Below are 26134 nucleotides of genomic sequence, written 5' to 3'. Positions count from 1 at the left end.
CAAGCTAAGGTTTTTCATAGCATGATGAATCCTTGAACTTCCTGAGAAGAGAATGGGAGGGGGTGCAGGCGGATTGTGAGTTGGTGGTTTAGACTATCAGTTTAGTTGAAGCACTGTGTTGTTTGTGAGCATAGTAGGCAGCAGAGGCGGCTAAAGTGAGGAAGCAAAGCTATTGAACAGCTGTGTGTATCTTATACACCCCTACCACCAACGCTTGCACCCACAAACACAGGAAAAGTTCAAACAAAGACAAAAGAAGGTCATAAAATATATATTTTGTCTATTCATTCAGCCTTTTAATATTTTTTTCACCATCACTTTGTTTCACTTCCATAGCATCTCTTTTTTTTGTCCATGTGTGTAATAGGGTAGGGAGCCAAAAGCAGGCCTGTTTGAATCATTCTAACATGTAAACACTTAACTTAATGGATTATTTCAGAAGGACGCCTTACGCAAGACCACTCAGGCCTTGCTATCATCATGCACTATGTCTTCTTCCTGTCACTAACTAGCCTGAGAATAGAAGACACCCAGTGATGTCATCCTGACAAGACAGGACACAGCTGGAAGTCCATCTGCATTTCCTGTATTCACAGAAATGACTGGATGTTTGTTGAAGGGTGTAAGAAAAGTCACAGTGTGACGTTAGTGGGACGGCAGAGTTGTGTAGGATGTTCTTGGGGTGGCAGGTAGCTAGTGGTTAGAGCGTTGGGCCAGTAACTGGAAGGTTGCTGGATTGAATCCCCGAGCTGATGGTAAAAATCTGTTGTTCTCCCCCTGAACAAGGCACTGTTCCCTGGTGGGCCATCATTGTAAATAACAATTTGTTCTTAACTGACTTGCCTATTAAAAATAAATATTCAACTTAGTGGAGGGTACCTACCTACCAGGTAGGTAGTATGGTATGAGATTGAGTTGTAGAAGTTAGAGAGACCGTAGGGGAGATTGCAGGGACAAAACACCATTTTTGATTGGTGGAACATTTTCTATGATATCAAATGTAATATCAAAAAATTGTCATTGTAAGAGGAGTTTACAGTTGAATAAAAAGGAGAGCAGTCATAAGTCAATCAAAAATCAATCCGGTCTATTACAAGTTGCAAAAGGGAGACCATCCAGCACAGAAGCAGAGAACATGTCCAACCGGCCTTCTCTGAGCAGTTGTGAACTGATTAGATTATCAAATAGTGTTCACAGAATGTCATCAATACAGTGCAACAGTGAATAATCAGTGTGTCCTCAGTCCTTGTACCTGGACCTTCAGTAATCTCTCTCATCCATAACATTCAGCATCAAGTCTAGTGAAACTCTAAACATTGTGTTGATCACTCTAAACTAAATATGAGCTTATTTCCTTATTACGGGTCATGAGAAAAAAGAAGAAACCCGCACACTGCTCTTGATAGCATCACTGCTCTTTAATAAGCTTTATGTATCGACCACAAGGCCTTCGTCAGAGCTTTATCTTATTATTTCGTATCTTATTCAACTATTAAGGGCTTGTAAGTAAGCATTTCACGGTAAGGTCTAAACTTGTTGTATTCGGCACATGTGACAAATAAAGTTTGATTTGATTTGATTTGTTACCATGCACCTGCAAAAAAGTTAGCTCAGATGTGCGAGTGGCTTTTGATTTTTTTCCTATTACGGTCATCAATTCCATTTCAATCTCAAAACAACAGATATGATTTAGTGATAGTGATTCTACAGTATGTGGTGTTGTTGTCCAGTGTTCCAGGGGAGTACTGTCTAGCACAGTATGGTATTGTAACCATGAGGGCTATTTCTGGTCTCAGCTGGGACCACTGCATTTACCTCAAGGTTACACAAGGGGCTGATTTGCCCCCCAAGACATTTCACAAGATAAACACATTGGAAGTATAGACAAAGAGGTATTCAAAACAGTGTTTTTTCTATGCTTGTTTTTCCCTTTTCAATGTAGGAATACAGTACAGAGATGTATACGGTACAGAGTGCTCAGTGTGATCTGATATAGGCGATACTTTCTGCTATAGATTAGATCAGAACTCTAGGATGTGGTATAGGCCTACTGCTAAATGGGACCTTACTATGATGAGATCCTGTTGTTTTGGCCGAGCAAACAACCGCTGGGCTGTCACGCTGCATTAGTGCTCTGCAGGGGAGGTTTCAATGGAAAACGCAGCAAGCAGCAGTTTATTGGAATTTCTTTGTTTTATAAGCTACAGATTATACTGAGTAATCAGAGGCGTCATGCCCATAGGGGGCACAGGGACACATGCCCCCTCAGATTTGTCCTGTTAAAAAACATTTTGAAAAAAATAAACAAAATTCTCTGTAATACTACTAGCCACTTAGCAATTTTATGAAGTTGGCTTTAGCTAGCGCAGATAGGTTCCCAATCTCCTAACCTCATATCTAGCTACCAATAAGCCCTTTCAGGCTATCAATCAAGTTAGATCAGCTTGCTAGTCTAACTATTTTAACTCACATGTCTGCTGGAAGGTTTGGTATACTTTAGAAAATCAAGCAATAACTAAATGTACTGAATAAGACACATTCTTTTCAATCTTTTACACATATTTTAGCAGAGATGCAGAGAAGCATATTTAGTTTCTTTAAAAAAACACCTGTCAAGAGGATACAGATAGCTAAAGAGGTATGCTTAGATATGCAGAAAAATTTGCATATTTTTTTTTACATAGGATTAAGCATAATGATTATGGTTTTAGATTGCAGGAAAAAGCTGTTTCAGGTGTTTGAAAAAGGCAAAATTCTCAAACTTAACCCCCTCCGCCCCCACACTCACACCCTCATCCTCCGGCATCCTCACTTACTTTGTGCCCCCTCAGATTTTCGGGATGCATGACGCCCCTGTAAGTAATGGTACCCCATAGTCATCTGGTCTCCAGATGTAGAGAATGAGCTGCATCCATCTGGCAGCTCCCCTTCATTACATTTTAGCCAGCAGCATACCACCCTGTATTCCACTGCTGTCGTGCCTCTGAAGCTAAACAGGGTTGGTCCTGGTTGGTCCCTGGATGGGAGACCAGATGCTGCTGGACGTGGTGTTGGAGGCACCCTTTCCTCTAGTCAAAAGAACTATCCCAGTGCCCCAGGGCAGTGATTGGGGATATTGCCCTGTGTAAGGTGTTGTCTTTCAGATGGGATGTTAAATGGGTGCCCTGATTCTCTGTGGTCATTGAAGATCCCATGGCACTTATTGTAAGAGTAGGGGTGTTAACCCCGGTGTCCTGGCTAAATTCCCAATCACACCATCATGGCCACCTCATCCTCCCCATCAGCTTCCAATTGGCTCATTCATCCCCCCTCCTCTCCCTGTAACTATTCCTCAGGTTGTTGCTGTAAATGAGAATATGTTCTCAGTCTACTTACCTGGTAAAATAAGGGTTAAATTAAAAAAAGAATGCAATTTGAATGAGGACAGACAGTGAAGCAAGCACCACAGCAGCTTCAACTCAGCAACCCCCGTGCAAATCAAACATGTGTTGTTAACTCTCTACAGATGTTTGGTCTCTGGATGCTGTTAACATTCTCAACTAGGAAGCATTAAAAAAACTTTCCTGTGGGAAATATCCCGCGGGGTCATGGACATGGTACTTGATCAACTTAAAAATACACATGTCAACTTAAAAACACACTCCTACAGTATATTAGGCCTAGGTCAAATCTTTAGGCTAAATCTCAGGAACCGTATTTAAAGTCTCCCAGTCACAGAGCTGTATTATCCATATTATCTTCATTTTACCACTGTTACTCTTTGTGAATAAGGGCCCTTAACTGTGATCCGACGTACAATATCATGTAGTGTGTTGTAATTTGCATGTACAGTAATGTTCTGGGCTGTTGTTGTTTGTTCATACTATTGGTTGTCTGTTCCTTGTTATCTTCATAAGATGTGCGACATTCTGTGAGCTGTCCAATCTAACTGATATGAACATAAAATGAAATCTCAGATCCCTTCGAAAATTAAAATCTGAGTTCCTGTTTGTGTTTCGAAATCCTATGTCCTTGTTGTCATTTTGAAAATAAATTTGTGTACATGCGGTCTGTGTTTGGTAGTGTAAGTGCGATCTGTGTCCAATTCTATGTTTATCTATGTTGTATCAGTCCAACCAGAAACCATCTGGTTGTGAGATGACCGTGCATCCTTCCCTGTAAGTATACTGTTAGTATATAGTACAATATACTGTTGCACTTGGAGACATTATTTACTTTTTTCTTCATTCTGTAGATCAATAAAGAACCATTTGGAGAGATTTAGTACAATATTTATGGAGAATTGGAGCTAGGGCCACAGTATATTAGCTCAATTGCTCCCTCACTTCACGGTAAACCCACACACAGTGGCACATACATAAAAACAGTTTAAAAATGTCCACTTTTACAAAGAGCAGCTTTACCATTTACTGACCTAGCAAATATGTGCCAAAGTGTCAGCTCAATGCAATAGTCAAACAATCCAAGGTAAGTGTTTCCTTCCTAGATTCGTAAGGGACTGAAAGTCCAGCAGTAAACACACTTTTATGCGAGTGGAGATCTTATCTGAAGGACATGGGACATACCATCAATGATGGGAATGGAGCATAAAGTAAATACAGAAGCAGTGGTTTATGGGAAACACATTGAGTGCATCTGATCAAACTAATTTGGATTCAGTGTCATGCGTTCCAAATGGCACCCAATTTACTACATATTCCCCTATGGGCCCTGGTCAAAAGTAGTGCACTATAAAGGGATTAGGATGCATTTTAGGATGCACCCACCGTCTCCCTCTGACTTCCTGCCTTAAGGGCAATGACACTTCTGTTTAATAAACAACATAGCTATTTCAGTCTTAAACAGTTACTCAACCAGATCACTGCCAATGGAAGCCCTGCTGGCCTTTTACTTAATTAACGATCAACATAGATGCAGGGCTTCAGACTGACTGAAAATGAATAGAACCACGGAAGGGTAGGCACCACTTTTGAAGAAAATAACATGAATCATTTTCTAAAAAAAAGCCATGTCAAGAAATGAAAAGAGAAATACAGGAACACTTGAGTGGCCGTATTGTCGCAGCAGTAGTTAGGATGACATACTGTACACAGCACACAGATGAGGACACACAAGTCAAAACCGGTCTGTTCTGTGTGCATTATGAATAAGACAAGCCAACGCCTTTGTTTCGGATGGAAAGTTACTGGTATGAGTAAGTACTTCAAGCTGAAACCCATCTTATCGTCACACATTACAACTAAATCAAGGATTGAGTATCTGTTGAGGAGTGGCTTATTGCAAAGGTACAGATTAAAAATTCCAATAAATGTTAAGAACGGCACAGTGGTCACCAAATGTCTAAACATGTTGTACCGTGCTGAACAGGCAGCTATGTTTACCTTCTCAGGATTGGGACTGTATAGCTTTCAGCCTTAACAGTTGGTCTGTCGGCTTTTTTCGAGTCCCATGTAGGTGACCTGGCCGTCTTGTCCATGTAATCTTATTCATTCTGATCTAAATCCTCCTTTGCTGTGAGACATCATATGAATACGGGCTCCGACGACAGCTGGGTTTGGGTTCTGATACTGAAACATTTAATGTAAACATTCAATATAATACAAGGACATTATATTTGGTTTTCCAATCATAAAATGGTTTAAGATTAGATCATGTTTATTGACCTTTTTTAATATAGTAAATACTGGACCCATTCGTCCAGGAGGAGTTCGGTCAAATTAACATTTCAGTCCTATAAATTTCTGATCATAAAGTTTGTATATAAATATAATGAAGCAATGAAATAAGTAGACACATCAAAATGCTAAGTCCTGTTCCAAATCCCAAATCCATATTGTGTGGGTATAACATGTCAGCACCGCAACCTTCCCCATCTCTGATATCTTCCTCAATCTATTCCAACCTCCTGTCAGGAGGTCAACAAGTGAAAATGCTGCACCTCACTAAATGTTTATTTGCAAGTACACACTGTGTAAGGGGGTCCCTTCAACCAGTGGATGTCTAGTCTGTCAAATCACTTCCTGTGTCACTTAGGCTCCTGCTGATATTAAATGATCCCGTTACTGTAATCCTTCTAGAGTGGGTCATTGGCCCCTGGTTCCATATGCATGAAATTATGTCTTGTCCACTCTCTGCACTTCCTCGTTTTGGAGCTCCATGGGTGGGTTTGGCGGTGAGAGTTTTGGCCCAATGGGGAAAGCCTTTTCCCGTGGGAATGTGGGGGCCTCAGGGGGCCTCTGGGGCTTACACAGTGTCAGCTTCCTCCAGAGGAAGCGCAGCACCGAGGGGCTGAGGATGATGAAGAGCCAGGGGTCGATGATGGAGTTGAAGGACAGCAGGCGGAGAGCAGCGAGATCAGTGCCATAGCTCTCATTTGACCTGCCCATGAAGTTGATGAACACACGGAGCTATGGGGGACACACACACAGACACACACACACACACAAAGAGAAAATGCATCATAGTCAGTTATTCAGAATTTCAATATCAACAAAATATGGTTATCAAGTAAGACAGTATCCTTATTATCTATTAAAGGCCAGGAAGTATTGGTTGCAGCTAGTAGGCTGGAGCTATAACAGGTGCAAGAACACTGCAAATAATCACAATATGTCAATGGTCTTGCTCCATGTAAGCCTTTCATTGTTGACATGTTAAATGTTTAAAATGGGTTGTTGTTGTTTATGATGATGTAACAGAAGAGGGCATGGTTATGTTAAAGAGCACCATTTTGAACTGTAACATATGTGAAGAAGAGATGCTTGGGTTGAGAGAAGGGAGGACACAGACACACTGCACATTAGACAGTGTCTCAATATTTTCAACACTTTGACCTGCAACATCGAAACGAATGCTCTTACCACTAAAGGAAACGAACAGATGACAAAGGTCACCGTTATGAACACCAAAAGCAGAAGATGCTCCACTTCCTCCGTCATAGAGAGGGATCTTTTGTAGACCCGTATCCGTCGCGTTAAAACACGCGCTTTGCACCTCCTATACATCATAATTAAGTGGTAGACGACAGATAAGTTACAGACCACTGTGGTAGAAATCATGATGAGAGTCAATGACGCATACACACCGACGTGTACTTTTGGTTTGGTTTCTAATGGGACCATGTCAAAGAAACACCAAGTCCCCGGGCAATATTGAACGTATTTTCCAAAGCCCACGAAAGGTGCTAGGCAGAAAAGGATGCAGATCAGGTAGATGAGTGTAATTGTGATGTATCCGCAGCGTTTTCTCAAGTGCCGTTCGTAAAAATACGGGTGTCCAAAGGAGAGGTAGCGCTCCAAAGCCATGGCGCACAGAATAGCCAAAGTGGCGAGGCTGAAAAATGTCATGCTGAACCCAAAATAATCGCATACTGTTCCGTTTTCACCCATACCCATCAAGGTCCTGTTTTGTGTATAGGAGGCTAGTACGAGAGGACTGACGGAGAAGGTACCCAGTAGGTCCGTAATCACCAGCGCGGTCACCAGCACCTGGAAAAGGGATGGACTTTGCCTCCGGCGTCGCATCTCCAAAAGGACCAAGGCGATTAAATTGCCCAGAACTCCCGCCGAGAACATTGCCGCGGACATATAGAGATTCCCGGACGAGACATTGTCTCTGTCACCGCAGGTTAATTTAGCTTTGTAATCCATAAAAAAAAGTATTAACCTACTCCACTAAGCGGTAAGCGCATGACCTGATCAATTTAACTTTTATGCAGGAACAACGTCCGCATCCAACTGACATAAGAAATGCGGCTCATCTCGTGTCAACAAAAACGCTGATTTCTTTTCAGTCCCACCCAAGCAACCATGTGGTTCACTGTGCTGAGAGTGCAGTGTGAGAACACACTGTGCGCGTTCCTCTGCCCAGGTGTTGCTGACGCATTTCAGATCTTACAACGCATGGATAGGTAGGCCTATTTTAAGTATAAGCTAATGCCGCGTTCAAAACAACTGGGAGCTCGGGAAACTCAGAATTCGCAAATCTTCGACTTCCGACTTCAGTGCGTTCAAAACAACTGGGAACTCGGAAAGAAAACAGCTCCAGCTGGAAAAAATCGACTTGAACAGTCATCCTACTCGGAATCCCAACTCGGAGTTCCCAGTTGTTTTGACCGCGGCATATGACTACTGTCAGCCTGCTCAGGTGGAGAAGTGCGCACTACCCACTATTCATTTATTTTTTAAAGATTGTATTACTTACCCTCGGATTTAATTTGTTTTCAGTTTTTGTTTAGGCCTACTGTTATATGTCTGCCTGATAAATGCCACTTTTATATGTAGCCTTCTTTTGTATAGGCCTACAGGTCGAGAGTGGTGGCTGATGGCAGGAGCTCATAGTAACACATGGAAATGAATTTATGGAACTGTATCCAACATCAACCAAATAATTTCCTTGTGTTTCGTACCATTGCATGTATCCCATTCTAGCCATTACTATGAGCCGACATCCCCTCACCAGCCTCCTCTTCTTTCAGGGATGTGCTTGTCGTGACTTCTGATGAATAAAGATATTGTACAAAGATATTGTAGAATATATGGAAGAAAATCATGTATTTTTTTATTTATACAAAGCCACACTGGGACACTTTGGACTAACTCCTTGATGAGATCCACAACTAGTGACTTCCCGGCCTTCTAAGGCTTACCTTAATGAACTGGACCTGGAGTTCCTATCAGCTCAAAATGATTTGTTTTAATATCGTTTAGAGCTGGTCTTTCTTTTTAAACAATCTTTATTAAGAGCTGTCATTTTATTGTGAGGAACTGTAGTTTTATCAGATATTTATTCTGTTTTGTGAGTGATATTTCTTGTTGAAGATAAGGTAAAAGATAAGGTAGAATATATTGTAGGAGATAAGGTAGAAGATAAGGTAGAAGATACTGTAGGAGATAAGGTAGACGATAAGGTAGAAGATAAGGTAGAAGATATTGTAGAAGATATTGTAGAAGATAAGGTAGAAGATAAGATAGAAGATAAGATAGAAGATAAGGTAGAAGATAAGATAGAAGATAAGATAGAAGATAAGATAGAAGATAAGGTAGAAGATAAGATAGAAGATAAGATAGAAGATAAGGTATAAGATATTGTAGGAGATAAGGTTGAAGATAAGGTATAAGATATTGTAGAAGATAAGGTAGAAGATATTGTAGGAGATAAGGTATAAGATAAGATAGAAGATAAGGTATAAGATATTGTAGGAGATAAGGTTGAAGATAAGGTATAAGATATTGTAGAAGATAAGGTATGCATGCACATGTGACTGTAAGTCTCTTTGGATAAAAGTGTCTAGTAAATAACATATATTATTAAGATTATTACAATAATAATGAAATATCAGACAGAGGAGTACCTGCCAAGATAAATGTCTTACCTGTATGGAATGAATCACAGTTATCCCATCTCACTGTGTACCCCAGGTAAGACTGTCAACCACAGACCAGATCAGTTCTATATCTATGCTGTCAACGGTCAACCAATCCATACAAGTGAATTGATCTGGGGCCGTATGTATCAAGTGCTAATCTAGGATCAATTCTAAGACACTTTATGAATACAGGTCCAGATAGTTAAAATATATCTGAGGCCTGTTTTTAGGGACTAAATCTATGATGTATGAATAATTTATCCTAAGAGCAGAATTCAGCTAAGCAGTTGACTGTTGTTCTAGACTCTCTCCACTAGAGTGCGGTCTTAGTAGGGTCTACTGTCTACTTCGAGAAACTCTAATGGCTGTTCATCTTGAGTTTACACAAGACAACAAACAGGAAAAACATACAAATACCTTGGATAACTGAGATAAGAAAGGTTATACTTCATTGGATATTGATATAGCCTCCAACATGGTCTCGCAGTGCTACAGGGTTATATTAAATGTGTTTTGTGTGTGAGGGTATCATTATGGATCAGGGATTGAACCCTCTTTGACCTTAGTCATGGTCATTGTATTTCTTTATTTGTATTTATTCCTTATTTATTTAGGCAGGGAGTTCCATTGAGACCAAGGCCTCTGTTGGAAGATGATGTAAAACGTTACAGTATATTCATCCCTCTTCCCTCAGTTGGTGTGATGAACCAATGGGACATGTTGACTACCTGACTGAGACTATGAGACATACAATAAACATGGTAGCATTTAATAACTACCTTTCATTCAGATCTCTCTCTAAGTGCTTTCTCACTCACCCAGAAACAGAAGACACATAATTCCAAGAAATTAAAGAACCACAGTGGGAGAGGAAGGAAAGAGTGTGTGTCTCTCTCTCTCTCTCTCTCTCTCTCTCTCTCTCTCTCTCTCTCTCTCTCTCTCTCTCTCTCTCTCTCTCTCTCTCTCTCTCTCTCTCTCTCTCTCTCTCTCTCTCTCTCTCTCTCTCTCTCTCTCTCTCTCTCTCTCTGCCTTGAAAGAGAGGTGTAAATGGGTACGACACACATACACAATGTAATACTACTAGCCACTTAACTGGCATGGTTGGTGGACTTGAGAAAAGCAAGCGATAACTACGTTTTTTTACATTCAGTTTGGCAGTAATTTCAGAACCTTGTGGTCATTTTTCAAAACTCTAGACACAAAACTCAAAGTGGTCATCACTTGTAACATAGGCCATTCAATGTTCAAAACATTGCATTGTGCATTCATATCTTTAAAGAAACCTTGCACTTGCAGAATCATTGGTTCAAATAACAAATTTATCATGAAATACCATAGGAACATTAATTTAGATCACTCACACACAAGATACCGATAGTTTCACTGTGTAGTCGTTTGTACAATCATTAAATATTGTAGTTCAAAATATGTGATACATGTTTCATTATGGTACTACACGTAAATACATCACTGTAAAATGACTAGTAGAGAGAATACTACAGACACAGTGGAATCATTGAACAAAATCTGAAATGTATTTTGAAATACAATAAAATCACAACATAGGTTTCTTTGAATCAAAGCAAAAATAATTAGCTACAAAAAAAGAAAAAACAGTTAAAGGTCAACTGCAGTGTTCCTCACCTGGCTTACTGTAAAAAGCAGAACAAAGGTTTGATTACTGTACTTCTATATTTCCCTCAACCCTGTCTTGTGGATTTGGCCACAGGTTCTCATCCACATCACAATGGATGTTTTCATTTGCCAAACATCTTGGGAAGACTCTTCGGGCATGGCGAATCCAGGCCTGACACTGGTCTGCCGTGATGTCATTGCATCCGTCATCCATGGCCTGGAGAAGGGTGGCTTGTTCGTGAGGGCGCCTATCATATACCTTCCACCTCCATGTGGAGAAAAATACCTCAATCGGGTTAAGGAAAGGAGAGTATGGGGGTAAGTACAGGGTAGTAAATTGTGGATGGGCCTGAAACCCTGCTTACACCATTTGAGCATAGTGGAACCTGACATTATCCCACGCAATGACATAGGTCACGCCATCAGCTCTACAGACCTGATTGAGCTCATCAAGGAAGGTTACAAGGAGAGCTGCATTATATGATCCAATACGAGGCCTGCGTCCCACCACACCATCTTCCGATATAGCCGCACGGTATAGCTGTTTCAGTATAGCTGTTTTAGAGACACCTGGTGCCTTTTCAGCATGCATGAAATAGTCAGCAAACTTATGGCTTCCACATTGTTGAACATGTCGTCATTGTCCAAGATGTGCTGCCAAATTTCTGTAAGGCGAATATCATTTCTGGCCCGAACCAAATTGACCACAGTCCGCTCTTTGCTGTTGCTGCCGCTGTCTTGGTCCGTGGCCTTGTCAAATCAAATCAAATCAAATGTATTTAGAAAGCCCTTCTTACATCAGCTGATATCTCAAAGTGTTGTACAGAAACCCAGCCTAAAACCCCAAACAGCAAGCAATGCAGGTGTAGAAGCATGTCCTCTACCACATTCCCCCACACCTCTCAAATGAGGCCCACGACCACCTCTCAGAAGGGGTGCTTGTCCCCTGCCATTCCTTTGACCACCACGTCTTCCTCGTCTTCCTCCTCCCACTGCTTGACCTCTATTGTGACCTGGATCACCTGCTGGCTCCACGTTATCACTATGTTGTTGTAGATGGATACCACTCATTTCACTATATACTCGTACCACAATGTGAAATCAATCATCAGTAACGAGTTGGCAGTATTAGAAAAGCAATTACAAGGGCCTGCATACATACATTCACCGGCCACTTTATTAGGTACACCTGTGTGTTAACGCAAATAGCCTGCTCCTTCAGACAGCGAATCATGTGGCTGCCTGCAACTCAATATATAGAGTATATAGAGTAGAGACCTTAAGATGTTGTTCAACCAAACATTAGAACAGGAAAGATGTGTAATCTAAGCAACTTTGACCGTGGTATGATTGTAGGTGTCACACATGCTGCCCTCCTGGGATTTTTACACACTACAGTCTAGAGTTTACAGAGAACGGTGCGATACACATAACACATTCAGTGAGGGCCAGTTCTGTGGGCAAAAACACCTTGTTAATGAGAGAGGTCAGAGGAGAATGTCCAGACTCATTCAAGCTAAAAGAGAAAGGCCACACATGATCAAATAACAGCCATTTAAAACAGTAGTGTGCAGAAGGGCATCTCTTAACGTACAACACCGTGAATAATTCAGGCTGTTGTGGAGGCAAAAGGGGGTCCTACCCAGTACTAGATAGGTGTACCTAATAAAGTGGCCGGTGAGTGTACAGTAATGTCAAATCTGAAAACATGGTCCGGAAAAGTGGTACATGGGACCATAGAAACAGTGTCTGATAAAGAATGATGATGAAATATTACATCCATAGATAATGTAGTCCAATTGGTTCATGTTCCACGGTAATTGGTGTCAATGGATCTCGTTATCCTGAAACGTTCATGATCTAAACATGGAATATTGTTTGTCAGTTTCCATAAAACTATGCATTAAGAGTAATGCAACAGTTACTTATCATTTTGAGCAGTTGTATCAATTGATAGTTAGATCATTGTAATGAAATAAATAGACAGTCATCTCAGATGTAATGTGTGAATTGTGTTTTGGTAATACTTTAAGTTGTGTCATTTTGAACAGGTGATTTTAATTCAATGAACAAATTATCTTAGCTTTATGTGTATTGCATCCAAGCAATTGGAAAAAGTGTTAGGGTTTGGAAAAATGTGCATTTTGACCATCGGTTGTGAATTTTGTGTCGAGAGTTCTGAAAAATGACATCAAGGTTCTGAAATTTGTGCCAAAGTGATTGTAAAAAACTGTAAATATACTGAATAAGAATTACATTCCTTTCAATTTTTACCCACCAGTCAGGAGGATACAGACAGCTCAAGAGATATGCTTAGATATGCAGAAAAATATACATAGAATCAAAAATATACATAGAATTCAGCATAATGATTATGGCTCTAGATTGCAGGAAAAAGCTGTTTCAGGTGTTTGAAAAATACAAAATTCTCCTTCACACACACCGTGGCCACCCAGCTCCCTCAGGAAGGGAGAGAGTATCCGCCCTCGTCTCATGCCTCTTGAGGAGAGCTCTGGAGTGGACAAACGCCGTGTGGGGAAAGGAAGACGCGGCGTTGGACCACTTCGAGGAGTTTACCAGTCTTTGACCATCCGCCCGAAGGTAGAGCGGCGGGTGAACGACTCTTCCATTTGAGGCAGGGGACGAGGAGCGCACAGGATTTCGCGCTGGAGTTCCGGACCTTGGCCGTCAGAGCAGGATGGAACGACAGGGCCCTCATCGACCACTATCGATGCAGCTTACGTGAGGACGTCCGACGGGAGTTGGCCTGCAGGGATGCCACCACCACCTTTGACCAACTGGTGGATCTGTCCATCCGGTTGGATAACCTGCTGGTCATCCGTGGACGTCCTGAGGGGGCTCTGTCAGTTCCATCTCCCAGCACTCCCGCTCCGGTGCCCATGGAGTTGGGAGGGGCTGCGCTTAGGGAGGCTGGAGGAGGGGCCTTCACGTGCACCATCTGTGGCCGCAGAGGGCACACTGCCGGTCGGTGCCGGGTTGGTCCCTCTGGGAGTCGAGGCAGCAGGCAGGGCACTCTGACGTCACCCCAGGTGAGTCTGCACCACTCTCATCCAGAGTCCTCTGTTGTCCACCTGTTTGTACCTGTTTGTTTCCCTGAGTTCTCCCCGCATTCCCAGCATAAGGCGCTCGTCGATTCAGGCGCAGCTGGGAATTTAATTGACAGAGCGTTAGCACTTAGTTTAGGGATCCCCATTATTCCTGTAGATAGACCTTTTCCGGTTCACGCTTTGGATAGTCGACCATTAGTGTCCGGGCTAATCAGGGAGGCCACCATCTCCCTGGCCATGGAGACGCAGCTGGGTCACAATGAAAGAATCAGTCTCTTTCTCATTGACTCTCCTGCATTTCCAGTGGTACTAGGCCTTCCCTGGTTGGCTCGTCATAACCCCACCATTTCCTGGCAACAGAGGGCTCTCACGGGGTGGTCGCGAGAGTGCTTGGGGAGGTGTGTAGGGGTTTCCGTTGGTGCTACCATGGTGGAAAGTCCAGACCAGGTCTCCACCGTGCGCATTCCCCCAGAATATGCCAATTTGGCTCTCGCCTTCTGTAAGAAGAAGGCGACTCAAATACCACCCCATCAACGGGGGGATTGTGCGATAAATCTCCTGGTAGACGCTGCACTTCCCAGGAGTCATGTGTATCTCCTGTCGCAAGCGGAGACGGTGGCTATGGAGACATATGTCTCCAAATCCCTGCGTCAGGGGTACATTCGGTCCTCCACTTCACCCCTCCTCCTCGAGTTTATTTTTTGTGAAGAAGGATGGAGGTCTGCGCCCGTGTATTGATTATAGAGGTCTCAATCAAATCACGGTGAGGTACAGTTACCCGCTACCTCTTATCGCCACGGCGATTGAGTCAATGCACGGGGCGCGCATCTTCACTAAACTGGATCTCAGGAGTGAGTACAATCTGGTGTGTATCCGAGAGGGAGATGAGTGGAAGACTGCGTTTAGTACCACCTCAGGGCATTATGAGTACCTTGTCATGCCGTACGGGTTGATGAATGCTCCATCAGTCTTCCAATCCTTCGTAGACAAGATTTTCAGGGGACCTGCACGGGCAGGGTGTAGTGGTGTATATCGATGACATTCTGATATACTCCGCTACACGCGCCGAGCATGTGTCCTTGATGCGCAAGGTACTTGGACGACTGTTGGAGCAGGACCTGTACTTCAAGGCTGAGAAATGCATGTTCTTTCAACAGTCCGTCTCCTTCCTAGGGTATCGCATTTCCACATCAGGGGTGGAGATGGAGAGTGACCGCATAGCAGCTGTGCGTAATTGGCCGACTCCCACCACGGTAAAGGAGGTGCAGCGATTTTTAGGGTTTGCCAATTACTACCGGAGATTTATCCGGGGTTTTGCCAGGTGGCTGCTCCCATTACCTCACTGCTGAAGGGGGGTCCTGTACGTCTGCAGTGGTCGGTTGAGGCGGACAGGGCTTTTGGGCAGCTGAGAGCTCTGTTTACTTCGGCTCCCGTGCTGGCCCATCCGGATCCCTCTTTGGCATTCATAGTGGAGGTGGATGCGTCAGAGGCTGGGATCGGAGCCGTGCTCTCTCAGCGCTCGGGCACGCCACCGAAGCTCCACCCCTGTGCTTTCTTCTCGAAGAAGCTCAGCCCGGCGGAACGGAACTATGATGTGGGGGACCGGGAGCTGTTGGCTGTGGTTAAGGCTTTGAAGGCGTGGAGACATTGGCTTGAGGGGGCTAAATACCCTTTCCTCATCTGGACTGACCACCGCAACCTGGAGTACATCCGGGCAGCTAGGAGACTGAATCCTTGTCAGGCAAGGTGGGCCATGTTCTTTACCCATTTTTTGTTTACCTTGTCCTACAGACCAGGTTCCCAGAATGTTAAGGCAGACGCACTGTCCCAGCTGTATGACACAGAGGAGTGGCCCATGGATCAGACTCCCATTCTCCCGGCCTCCTGCCTGGTAGAGCCGGTCGTGTGGGAGCTGGACGCGGACATTGAGCGGGCGTTGCGCACTGAGCCCGTTCCACTCCAGTGTCCAGTCAGACTTCAGTACGTTCCGTCTGCTGTCCGTGACCAGTTGATCTATTGGGCCCACACATCACCCTCCTCTGGTCATCCGGGGATCGGGCGGACGGTGCACTGTCTGTCTGGGAAGTACTGGTGGCCTACCTTGGCTCGGGACGTGAGTGTGTATGTTTCCTCCTGCTCGGTGTGCGCCCAGTGTAAGGCTCCTAGACACCTGCCCAGAGGTAAGCTACATCCCTTACCCGTTCCACTACGGCCTTAGTCACACCTGTCGGTTGATTTTCTAACGGATCTTCCTCCCTCACAGGGGAACACCACGATCGTGGTCGTTGTGGATCGTTTCTCTAAGTCTCCTCCCTCTGCCCGGTCTCCCTACGGCCCTACACACTGCGGAGGCTCTGTTTACCCACGTCTTCCGGCACTACGGGGTGCCTGAGGATATAGTGTCTGATCGGGGTCCCCAGTTCACTTCGAGAGTCTGGAGGGCGTTCATTGAACATTTGGTGGGTCTCGATCAGCCTTACCTCGGGTTTCCACCCCGAGAGTAATGGGCAGGTGGAGAGACTGAACCAGGACGTGGGCAGGTTTCTGCGGCCCTATAGCCAGGACCGGCCGGGGGAGTGGGCGGCGTTCGTGCCCTGGGCAGAGATGGCGCAGAACTCGCTCCGCCACTCCTCCACTAACCTCTCCCCCTTTCAGTGTGTATTGGGGTACCAGCCGGTTCTGGCACCGTGGCATCGGAGTCAGACTCAGGCTCCTGCGGTGGACAAGTGGTTCAGACGCGCGGAGGAGACCTGGGAAGCCGCCCTGGTCACCTCCAGCAGGCCGCGCTGCGCCAAAAGACCAGCGCGGACCGTCACCGCAGTGAGGCCACGGTGTTCGCACCAGGGGACAGGGTCTGGCTCTCGAACCGAAACCTGCCCCTCCTCCTGCCCTGCCGGAAGCTGAGTCCGCGGTTTGTGGGGCCATTTAAAGTCCTGAGGAGAGTGAACGAGGTATGTTACAGGTTATAGCTTCCCCCCGATTACCGTATTAACCCCTCATTCCATGTGTCTCTCCTCAGGCCGTTGGTGGCGCGGCCGCTCCAGGAGTCTGAGGTACGGGAGGTCCCTCCGCCCCCACTGGACATCGGGGGGGCCCGGCGTACTCTGTCCGTTCCATCCTGGATTCAAGGCATCGGGCGGGGGGCCTTCAGTATCTCGTGGAGTGGGAGGGGTATGGTCCGGAGGAGAGGTGCTGCGTTCCGGTGGCTGATGTATTAGACCCTGAACTACTGCGTGAGTTCCACCGTCACCGCTGGAGCCGAGCGTCGGGGGGGGGGGGGGTACTGTCACGACTTCTTCCGAAGTCGGCTCCTTTCCTTGTTCGGGCGGCGTTCGGCGGTCGACGTCACCGGCTTTCTAGCCATCGCCGCTCCATTTTTCATGTATCCATTTGTTTTGTCTTGTTCCCTGCACACCTGGTTTTCATTCCCCAATCAATCCATATGTATTTATTCCTCTGTTCCCCATCATGTCTTTGTGTAGGATTGTTTGTGTTACGTGTATTTTGATATTGTGGATATTGTTACGCGCATTACTTTTTGTCTATGTTCCGTGCTTTGGGCACATTTTATGTTACTTTGTGCTGTCATTTTGACCGGAAATAAAAGTGCGTCTGTTCACTACACTCTGCTCTCCTGCACCTGACTTCGCCTCCAATATACAATCCTAACATTTGCCAACTACTTTAATTCGTTTTTCATTGGCAAGATTAGCAAATGTAGGCATGACATGGCAACAACAAATTCTGAACATTCATATCCAAATTCTGAAAGACAAGGATTGAAATTTTGAATTCTATGAAGTGAGTGGAAGAGGTGATTTTTTTTTTGGGGGGGGGGGGTCTATCAATAATGATAAACCACCTCGTAATGACAACTTGGTGGGAAAATGTCTGAGGATTGTAGTGGACTATATTGACACTCTTATTTGTCACCACTTCAATCTTAGCCTACAGGAAAGTATGTGCCCTCAGGCCTGGAGGGAAGCTAAAGTTGTACTGTTATCCAAGAATGACAAAGCACTCTTTACTGGTTGAAACAGCCGACCAACGGGCCTGCTACCGACCGTTAGTAAACTTTTGGGAAAAATGGTGTTTGACCAGATACAATGCTATTTCACAGTAAACAAATTAACAACTGACTTTCAGCATGCTTCTAGGGAAGGACACTCAACAAGCACAGCACAACACAAATTACTGATGATTGGCTGAAATAAAATGGATAATTAGAAGACTGTGGCAGCTGTTTTGTTCGATGTAAGTGCAGCTTAAGATATTATCGATAATAGTCTGCTACTGAAAAAAACGTAGGTGTTATGTGTCAGAGCTGCTAGGAGTACTGGGTGGAGGAGTCAAGCGCAGAGAGCAGGGTTTCAAGAAAGTGGATTTATTTTCCAGTTGACAGGGAAAACGATCATGCCCTAAACACACGGGCGCATGAAAAGACGAGTCCAAAAACACAGGACTAAACTGTCCAGAAAAAATAATAAATCCACGTAACAATCCAACACCAAATAACAGATAAACAAGCCCGCACAACAGCCAGCGGGCTTACTGCCCTAAAATAGCCTACCCACAAAACTAAACTCAAAACAGGTGCACCCAATCAGCCCAAACTAACAGAAACAAAAAGAAAAGAATCGATGGCAGCTAGTAGGCCGGTGACGACGACCGCCGAGCGCCGCCCGAACAGGAAGAGGCACCATCTTCGGCGGGATTTGTGACATTATGGCTTTACGTCCTCTGCTATATCATAGATTGAGAGTTACTATCTAAGAGAACACAGAGGGTTCTTTAATGGAAGCCTCTCTAATGTAAACCAGGTAGAGTTTGGCATACCTCAAGGTAGGTTTTTTCTACATTGATGACTCAACTTTGTACACGTCAGCTACCACAGCAAGTGAAACCACTGCAACCCTTAACAAAGAGCTGCAGTCAGTTTTAGATTGGGTGACTAGTAATAAGCTAGTCATAAATATACTGAGTGTACAAAACATGCTCTTTCCATGACATAGACTGACCAGGTGAATCCAGGTGAAAGCTATGATCCCTTATTGATGTCACTTGTTAAATCCACTTCAATCAGTGTAGATGAAGGGGAGGAGACAGGTTAAAGAAGGATTTTAAGCCTTGAGACAATTGAGACATGGATTGTGTATGTGTGCCATTCAGAGGGTGTGTGTATGTGTGTCACGACAAATTGAGGCTGTTCTGAGGGCAAAAGTGATGGTGCAACTCAATATTAGTAAGGTGTTCCTAATGTTTTATATACTCAGTGTATAGAAAAAACTAAAAGTATTGTATTTGGGACAAATCATTCACTACACGCCTAAACTTCATCTAAATCTTCTAATGAATAATGTGGTATTGAGCAAGTTGAGATGACTAAACTGCTTGGTGTAACCCTGGATTGTAAACTGACATGGTCAAAACATACTGATACCACAGTAGCTAAGATGGGGAGAAGTATGTCCATAATAAAGCTTTACTCTGCTATCTTGACATCACAATCAACTAAACAAGTCCTACAGGTCCTAGTTTAATCACACCTACTGCCCAGTATTATGGTCAAGAGCCATAAAGTAGAACACAGTCAAATTCCAGTTGGCCCAGAACAGAGCAGCACGTCTGGCCCTTAAATGTACATGGAGTGCTAATATCAATGACATGCATGTCAGTCTCTCCTGGCTCAAAGTAGAGGACAGATTGACTGCATCACTACTTGTCTTTGTGAGAAGTATTGACGTATTGAAAGCACCAAATTGTAATAATGCATTTGATGATGTATTGTGTTATTTATGATGTAGGCTGTTTGTTGTGTTTTGCTGTGATGTAATTGTTTTAATACTGTTTGGACCCCAGGAAAAGTAGCTGCTGCCTTGGCATGGTGATGCTAACAAATACTAAATACTATTATTTACCCAAGATAATCTGGTGCACCCTCCTCCTCCATACTAGGTCATCCAACAGTGTGTGTGTGTGTGTGTGTGTGTGCATCCGTGCGTGCGCGGACGAGAGGCATGTTGTTCCATTGCAATAACTACATGTGGTTATGTAATTACACTGTGCTATGCTAAGTAGGGGAGAGAATAACCCACAAACCGTGTCTGTGAATGGAAAACTAGGGCTTTTCCTGGCCAAAATGACTGGTATTTACATATTTTATGCTAAATATGCTTCCAGTTCGAGTATTAGTAGGTCTCAGTCTCTTTACATGACAATGCTGTATATAGGACTATGTTAAGCTTTACTAAGGTATGAACATGAATTTGAATTTGGGAAAAAAACAGAATTTGTTTTCTGGCAGAACAGTATTCCTCTGATGTATTTTCTGTTTCCTTTCTTACTTAAGAGGGCACTGGGGTAGTCTGCATGTCTATCCATCCAGCCCACCTCTACTTTCTTACTTAAGAGGGCACTGGGGTAGTCTGCATGTCTATCCATCCAGCCCACCTCTACTTTCTTACTTAAGAGGGCACTGGGGTAGTCTGTATGTCTATATATCCAGCCCACCTCTACTTTCTTACTTAAGAGGGCACTGGGGTAGTCTGTATGTCTATCCATCCAGCCCACCTCTGCTATCTCCCTACCCCAAAATAGATATACAAGTAAACATATCTATCCTACAGTGTTGCATACAATTATATAATTGCTCAAGTCTGGCATCAGTGAGGGGGCGGGGATTTGGGAACACTATCGGACCACAGGCTGGGTTCCTGTAAATGAGAAGCCTGATGATATCCTAAAACAAACATGTTGGCTTTGCTAAAGACGTGACGGCTGACAAGGCACAGTGAGGTCCAGCCACTGACCGCGAGACCAGACCTCCCAGTCTCTCAGTCTCTCTCTCCCTCCACTACCTCCCCCCAGACCTGAGAGGGAAAGAAATATAGATAGAGAGAGAGAGAGAGAGAGAGAGAGACGGAGAGAGAGAGAGAGAGAGAGAGAGAGAGAGAGAGAGAGAGAGAGAGAGAGAGAGAGAGAGAGAGAGAGAGAGAGAGAGAGAGAGAGTAAGTGAGAGTGAGAGAGAGGGAGTGAGAGAGAGAGAGAGAGAGAGAGGGACTGAGAGAGAGAGACAGAAAGAGAGAGAGAGAGAGAGAGAGAGAGACAGAGAGAGTGCGTGAGAGAGACAGAGAGAGAGAGAGAGAATGAGTGAGAGAGAGCGAGAGAGGGGGCTGCCATTACCCAGGGTGCTCTGCAGTGGGAGTGTGTGATGACCACAGGAGAGGAGAATTCCACTCCGACTGCAAGCGGTTCAACAAGTTCAGCCAAGGTTGCTCAACACAGCGGTCACTCTCTGGGGCAGGGTTTGGCTTGAACCCTTGCCCAGTCACGGTCACAGAGGTTAAACACTAAGTGACCACTGGCTGGTCATGTGACCAGGGTGATCACTGAACGCTTCCATTCCCTTGTGCTCTTCATCACTTTTAACCTTATAAGTTCTGGATAAGAATGGGCAAATCAAATCCTAGAACACTGTTTTATGCTGACCCAACACATGCATGAACACTGACCAAGTGTAGTAGCTTTGCTTAAGGAGCCTAGCTACTAGCTACATTATATATTTATTTAACTTGTAACGGAATTCTTCCTCCTCTTCATCTGAAGAGGAGGAGCAGGGATTCGACCAAAATGCAGCGTTGTCATAGGACATAATGAATTTATTGAACAAGACAAAAACAAACTATACTTGAATAACTAACAAAATAACAAACGACGTAGACAGACCTGGACATGCGAACTTACATACAACGAAGAACTCACGAACAGGAAAATGACTACACAAAAGAACGAACGTACCAACAAACCGAGACAGTCCCGTGTGGCGCGACAAACACTGACACAGGAAACAACCACCCACAACAAACAATGTGAAAACACCTACCTTAATATGGCTCTCAATCAGAGGAAATGAAAACCACCTGCCTCTAATTGAGAACCATATCAGGTCACCCTTTAACAAACATAGAAACACATAACATAGACTACCCACCCAAACTCACGCCCTGACCGTCAAACACATACAAAATAACAGAAAACCGGTCAGGAACGTGACATAACCCCCCCCTCAAGGTGCGTACTCCGAACGCACCACCAAAAGTCTAGGGGAGGGTCTGGGTGGGCGTCTGACCACGGTGGTGGCTCAGGCTCTGGGCGAGGTCCCCACCCCACCATAGTCAATCCCAGCTTACGTCTCCCCCTTAGAATGACCACCCTCATATTACACCCACTTAATTTAAATGGTAACCTTAAGATAAGGGGCAGCACCGGGACAAGGGGCAGCACCGGGATAAGGTAGCTCAGGACAGAGAGATAGCTCAGGACAGAGAGGTAGGTCAGGATAGAGAGGTAGCTCAGGATAGAGGGGCAACTCCGGACTGAAGGGCAGCTCCGGACAGAGAGACAGCTCTGGACTGAGGGGCAGTTCTGGATAAATGGCAGCTCTGGACTGAGGGGCAGCTCATGACTGGCTGACGGCTCTGGACGCTCATGGCTAGCTGACGGCTCTGGACGTTCATGGCTAGCTGACGGCTCTGGACGCTCATGGCTGGCTGACGGCTCTGGACACTCATGGCTGGCTGACGGCTCTGGACGCTCATGGCTGGCTGACGGCTCTGGACGCTCATGGCTGGCTGACGGCTCTGGACGCTCATGGCTCGCTGACGGCTCTGGACGCTCATGGCTGGCTGACGGCTCTGGACGCTCATGGCTGGCTGACGGCTCTGGACGCTCATGGCTGGCTGACGGCTCTGGACGCTCATGGCTTGCTGGCGGCTCTGGCAGATCCTGTCTGGTTGGCGGCTCTGGCAGATCCTGTCTGGTTGGCGGCTCTGGCAGATCCTGTCTGGTTGGCGGCTCTGGCAGATCCTGTCTGGTTGGCGGCTCTGGCAGATCCTGTCTGGTTGGCGGCTCTGGCAGATCCTGACTGACGAATGGCTCTAGCGGCTCCTGACTGACTAACGGCTCTGACGGCTCGGGACAGACGGGCGGCTCTAATGGCTCGGGACAGACGGATGGCTCAGACGGCACTGGGCAGACGGATGGCTCAGATGGCGCTGGGGAGACGGATGGCTCAGATGGCGCTGGGGAGACGGATGGCTCAGATGGCGCTGGGGAGACGGATGGCTCAGATGGCACTGGGGAGACGGATGGCTCAGATGGCACTGGGCAGACGGATGGCTCTGGCCGGATGAGGCGCACTGTAGGCCTGGTGCGTGGTGCCGGAACTGGAGGCACCGGGCTAAGGACACGCACCTTCAGGCTAGTGCGGGGAGCAGGGACAGGGCACACTGGACTCTCAAAACGCACTATGGACCTCGTGCGTGGTACCGGCACTGGTGGCACCGGGCTGAGGGCACGCACATCAGGACGAGTACGGGGAGAAGGAACAGTGTGTACAGGGCTCTGGAGACGCACAGGTGGCTTAGTGCGTGGTGCCGGAACTGGAGGCACTGGGCTGGAGACACGCACCATAGGGAGAGTGCGTGGAGGAGGAACAGGGCTCTGGAAACGCACTGGAAGCCTGGTGCGTGGAGTAGGCACTGGTGGTACTGGGCTGGGGCGGGGAGGTGGCGCCGGAAATACCGGACCGTGCAGGCGTACTGGCTCCCTTGAGCATTGAGCCTGCCCAACCTTACCTGGTTGAATGCTCCCCGTTGCCCGACCAGTGCGGGGAGGTGGAATAACCCGCACCGGGCTATGTAGGCGAACCGGGGACACCATGCGTAAGGCTGGTGCCATGTATGCCGGCCCGAGGAGACGCACTGGAGACCAGACGCGTTGAGCCGGCTTCATGACACCTGGCTCAATGCCCAATCTAGCCCTACCAGTGCGGGGAGGTGGAATAACCCGCACCGGGCTATGAACACGTACAGGAGACACCGTGCGCTCTACTGCGTAACACGGTGTCTGCCCGTACTCCCGCTCTCCACGGTTAGCCTGGGAAGTGGGCGCAGGTCTCCTACCTGCCCTTGGCCCACTACCTCTTAGCCCCCCCCCAAGACATTTTTGGGGTTTCTTCGCGGGCTTCCAGCCACGTCTCCTTGCTGCCTCCTCATACCACCGCTCCTGGGCTCTCGCTGCTTCCATCTCCTCACGAGCGCGGCGATATTCCCCAATATGAGCCCAGTGTCCTTTTCCTTTTATGATTTCCTCCCAACTCCAGAAATCCTGCAATCCTTGTTTCGTGGACCACTGTTCGTGGTCCCGCTGCTTGGTCCGGGTTTGGTGGGTGGTTCTGTAACGGAATTCCTCCTCCTCTTCATCCGAAGAGGAGGAGCAGGGATTCGACCAAAATGCAGCGTTGTCATAGGACATAATGAATTTATTGAACAAGACAAAAACGAACTATACTTGAATAACTAACAAAATAACAAACGACGTAGACAGACCTGGACATGCGAACTTACATACAACGAAGAACTCACGAACAGGAAAATGACTACACAAAAGAACGAACGTACCAACAAACCGAGACAGTCCCGTGTGGCGCGACAAACACTGACACAGGAAACAACCACCCACAACAAACAATGTGAAAACACCTACCTTAATATGGCTCTCAATCAGAGGAAATGAAAACCACCTACCTCTAATTGAGAACCATATCAGGTCACCCTTTAACAAACATAGAAACACATAACATAGACTACCCACCCAAACTCACGCCCTGACCATCAAACACATACAAAATAACAGAAAACCGGTCAGGAACGTGACATAACTTGTATTGAAGCAGCGCAATGAGACATAAATGAACACATCAATACACAACAATTACACTGTGCATATCTACACATGTACAGATCAATTACACTACGCATATCTACATATATACAGATCAATTACACTGTGCATATCTACATATATACACATCAATTACACAAAACACAAGAAGCAAAATACAAACACATTCGTCAGTAAATAAGGCCCTTGTCACACCCTGGCCATAGAGAGGGTTTTAGTCTCTATTTTGGTTAGGCCAGGGTGTGATTAGGGTGGGCATTCTATGTGTTTTATTTCTTTGTTATTGGCCGGGTATGGTTCTCAATCAGGGACAGCTGTCTATTGTTGTCTCTGATTGGGAATCATACTTAGGCAGCCTTTTTTCCTTTGTATGGTGTGGGTAGTTATCTTTGTTAGTGGCACTATAGCCCTAATAAGCTTCACGGTCGTTTCTTTGTTTCTTGTTTTGTTGGCGACATTTACATAAATAAAGGAAAATGTACACTCACCACGCTGCACCTTGGTCTGGTCATTTCATCCCTGACGACGCCCGTGACAGCACTGTAACATCGAGAGCAGGGGCCTCCAAACCTGTTCCTGGAGAGCTACCCTCCTGTAGGTTTTCCCTCCAACCCTGTTCCTGGAGAGCCACCCTCCTGTAGGTGTTCTCTCCAACCCTGTTCCTGGAGGACTACCCTCCTGTAGGTGTTCTCTCCAACCCTGTTCTTGGAGAGCTACCCTCCTGTAGGTGTTCTCTCCAACCCTGTTCCTGGATGAATACCGTCCTGTAGGAATACCGTCCTGTTGGTTTTCCCTCCAACCCTGTCTCTGGAGGAATACCGTCCTGTAGGTTTTCCCTCCAACCCTATTCCTGGAGGACTACCGTCCTATAGATTTTTCCCTCCAACCCTGTTTCTGGAGGACTACGTCCTGTAGGTTTTCACTCCAATCCTGTTCCTGGAGGACTACCGTCCTGTAGGTTTTCCCTCCGACCTTGTTTCTGGAGGACTACCGTCCTGTAGGTTTTCCCTCCGACCTTGTTTCTGGAGGACTACCGTCCTGTAGGTTTTCCCTCCGACCTTGTTTCTGGAGGACTACCGTCCTGTAGGTTTTCCCTCCGACCTTGTTTCTGGAGGACTACCGTCCTGTAGGTTTTCCCTCCGACCTTGTTTCTGGAGGACTACCGTCCTGTAGGTTTTCCCTCCGACCTTGTTTCTGGAGGACTACCGTCCTGTAGGTTTTCCCTCCGACCTTGTTTCTGGAGGACTACCGTCCTGTAGGTTTTCCCTCCGACCTTGTTTCTGGAGGACTACCATCCTGTAGGTTTTCCCTCCGACCTTGT

At 45.8% G+C, this 26134-nt stretch overlaps 2 protein-coding genes across 2 annotated transcripts in view; one reads left to right on the top strand and one right to left on the bottom strand.

The window, feature by feature from the left end:
- Positions 1-4259: 4259 nt before the first annotated feature.
- LOC120019155 (prostaglandin E2 receptor EP2 subtype-like) lies at positions 4260-8053 on the bottom strand. The gene is made up of 2 exons (XM_038962446.1): positions 6861-8053; positions 4260-6407 (listed from the first exon to the last, which is right to left on the bottom strand). Exons 1-2 carry the CDS (start codon positions 7647-7649, stop codon positions 6114-6116), a joined length of 1083 nt encoding a protein of 360 aa, XP_038818374.1. The 5' UTR covers positions 7650-8053; the 3' UTR covers positions 4260-6113.
- The window catches only part of LOC120019381 (pollen-specific leucine-rich repeat extensin-like protein 3), a 31169-nt gene continuing 12843 nt past the window's right edge, over positions 7809-26134 (top strand). The window contains exons 1-3 of the mRNA XM_038962669.1: positions 7809-7836; positions 16744-16890; positions 17090-17241. Of these exons, the coding sequence (XP_038818597.1) occupies positions 7809-7836; positions 16744-16890; positions 17090-17241 (327 nt within the window). The remainder of the gene's footprint in view (positions 7837-16743; positions 16891-17089; positions 17242-26134) is intronic.

The sequence above is a fragment of the Salvelinus namaycush genome, chromosome 24 (genome assembly GCF_016432855.1).
Source record: "Salvelinus namaycush isolate Seneca chromosome 24, SaNama_1.0, whole genome shotgun sequence".
NCBI classification, from domain to species: domain Eukaryota; kingdom Metazoa; phylum Chordata; class Actinopteri; order Salmoniformes; family Salmonidae; genus Salvelinus; species Salvelinus namaycush.
The sequence above is the reverse complement of the archived record's forward strand: the minus strand, read 5'-3'. Positions and strand labels throughout refer to the sequence as shown.

Excerpts from the sequence above, each read along its gene's own strand:
- LOC120019155 (XM_038962446.1), bottom strand. The coding sequence starts at position 7,649 with ATGGATTACAAAGCTAAATTAACCTGCGGTGACAGAGACAATGTCTCG. Across the intron at positions 6,408-6,860 it reads TCTGTTCGTTTCCTTTAGTG|CTCCGTGTGTTCATCAACTT; the intron begins GTAAGAGCATTC and ends TGTCCCCCATAG.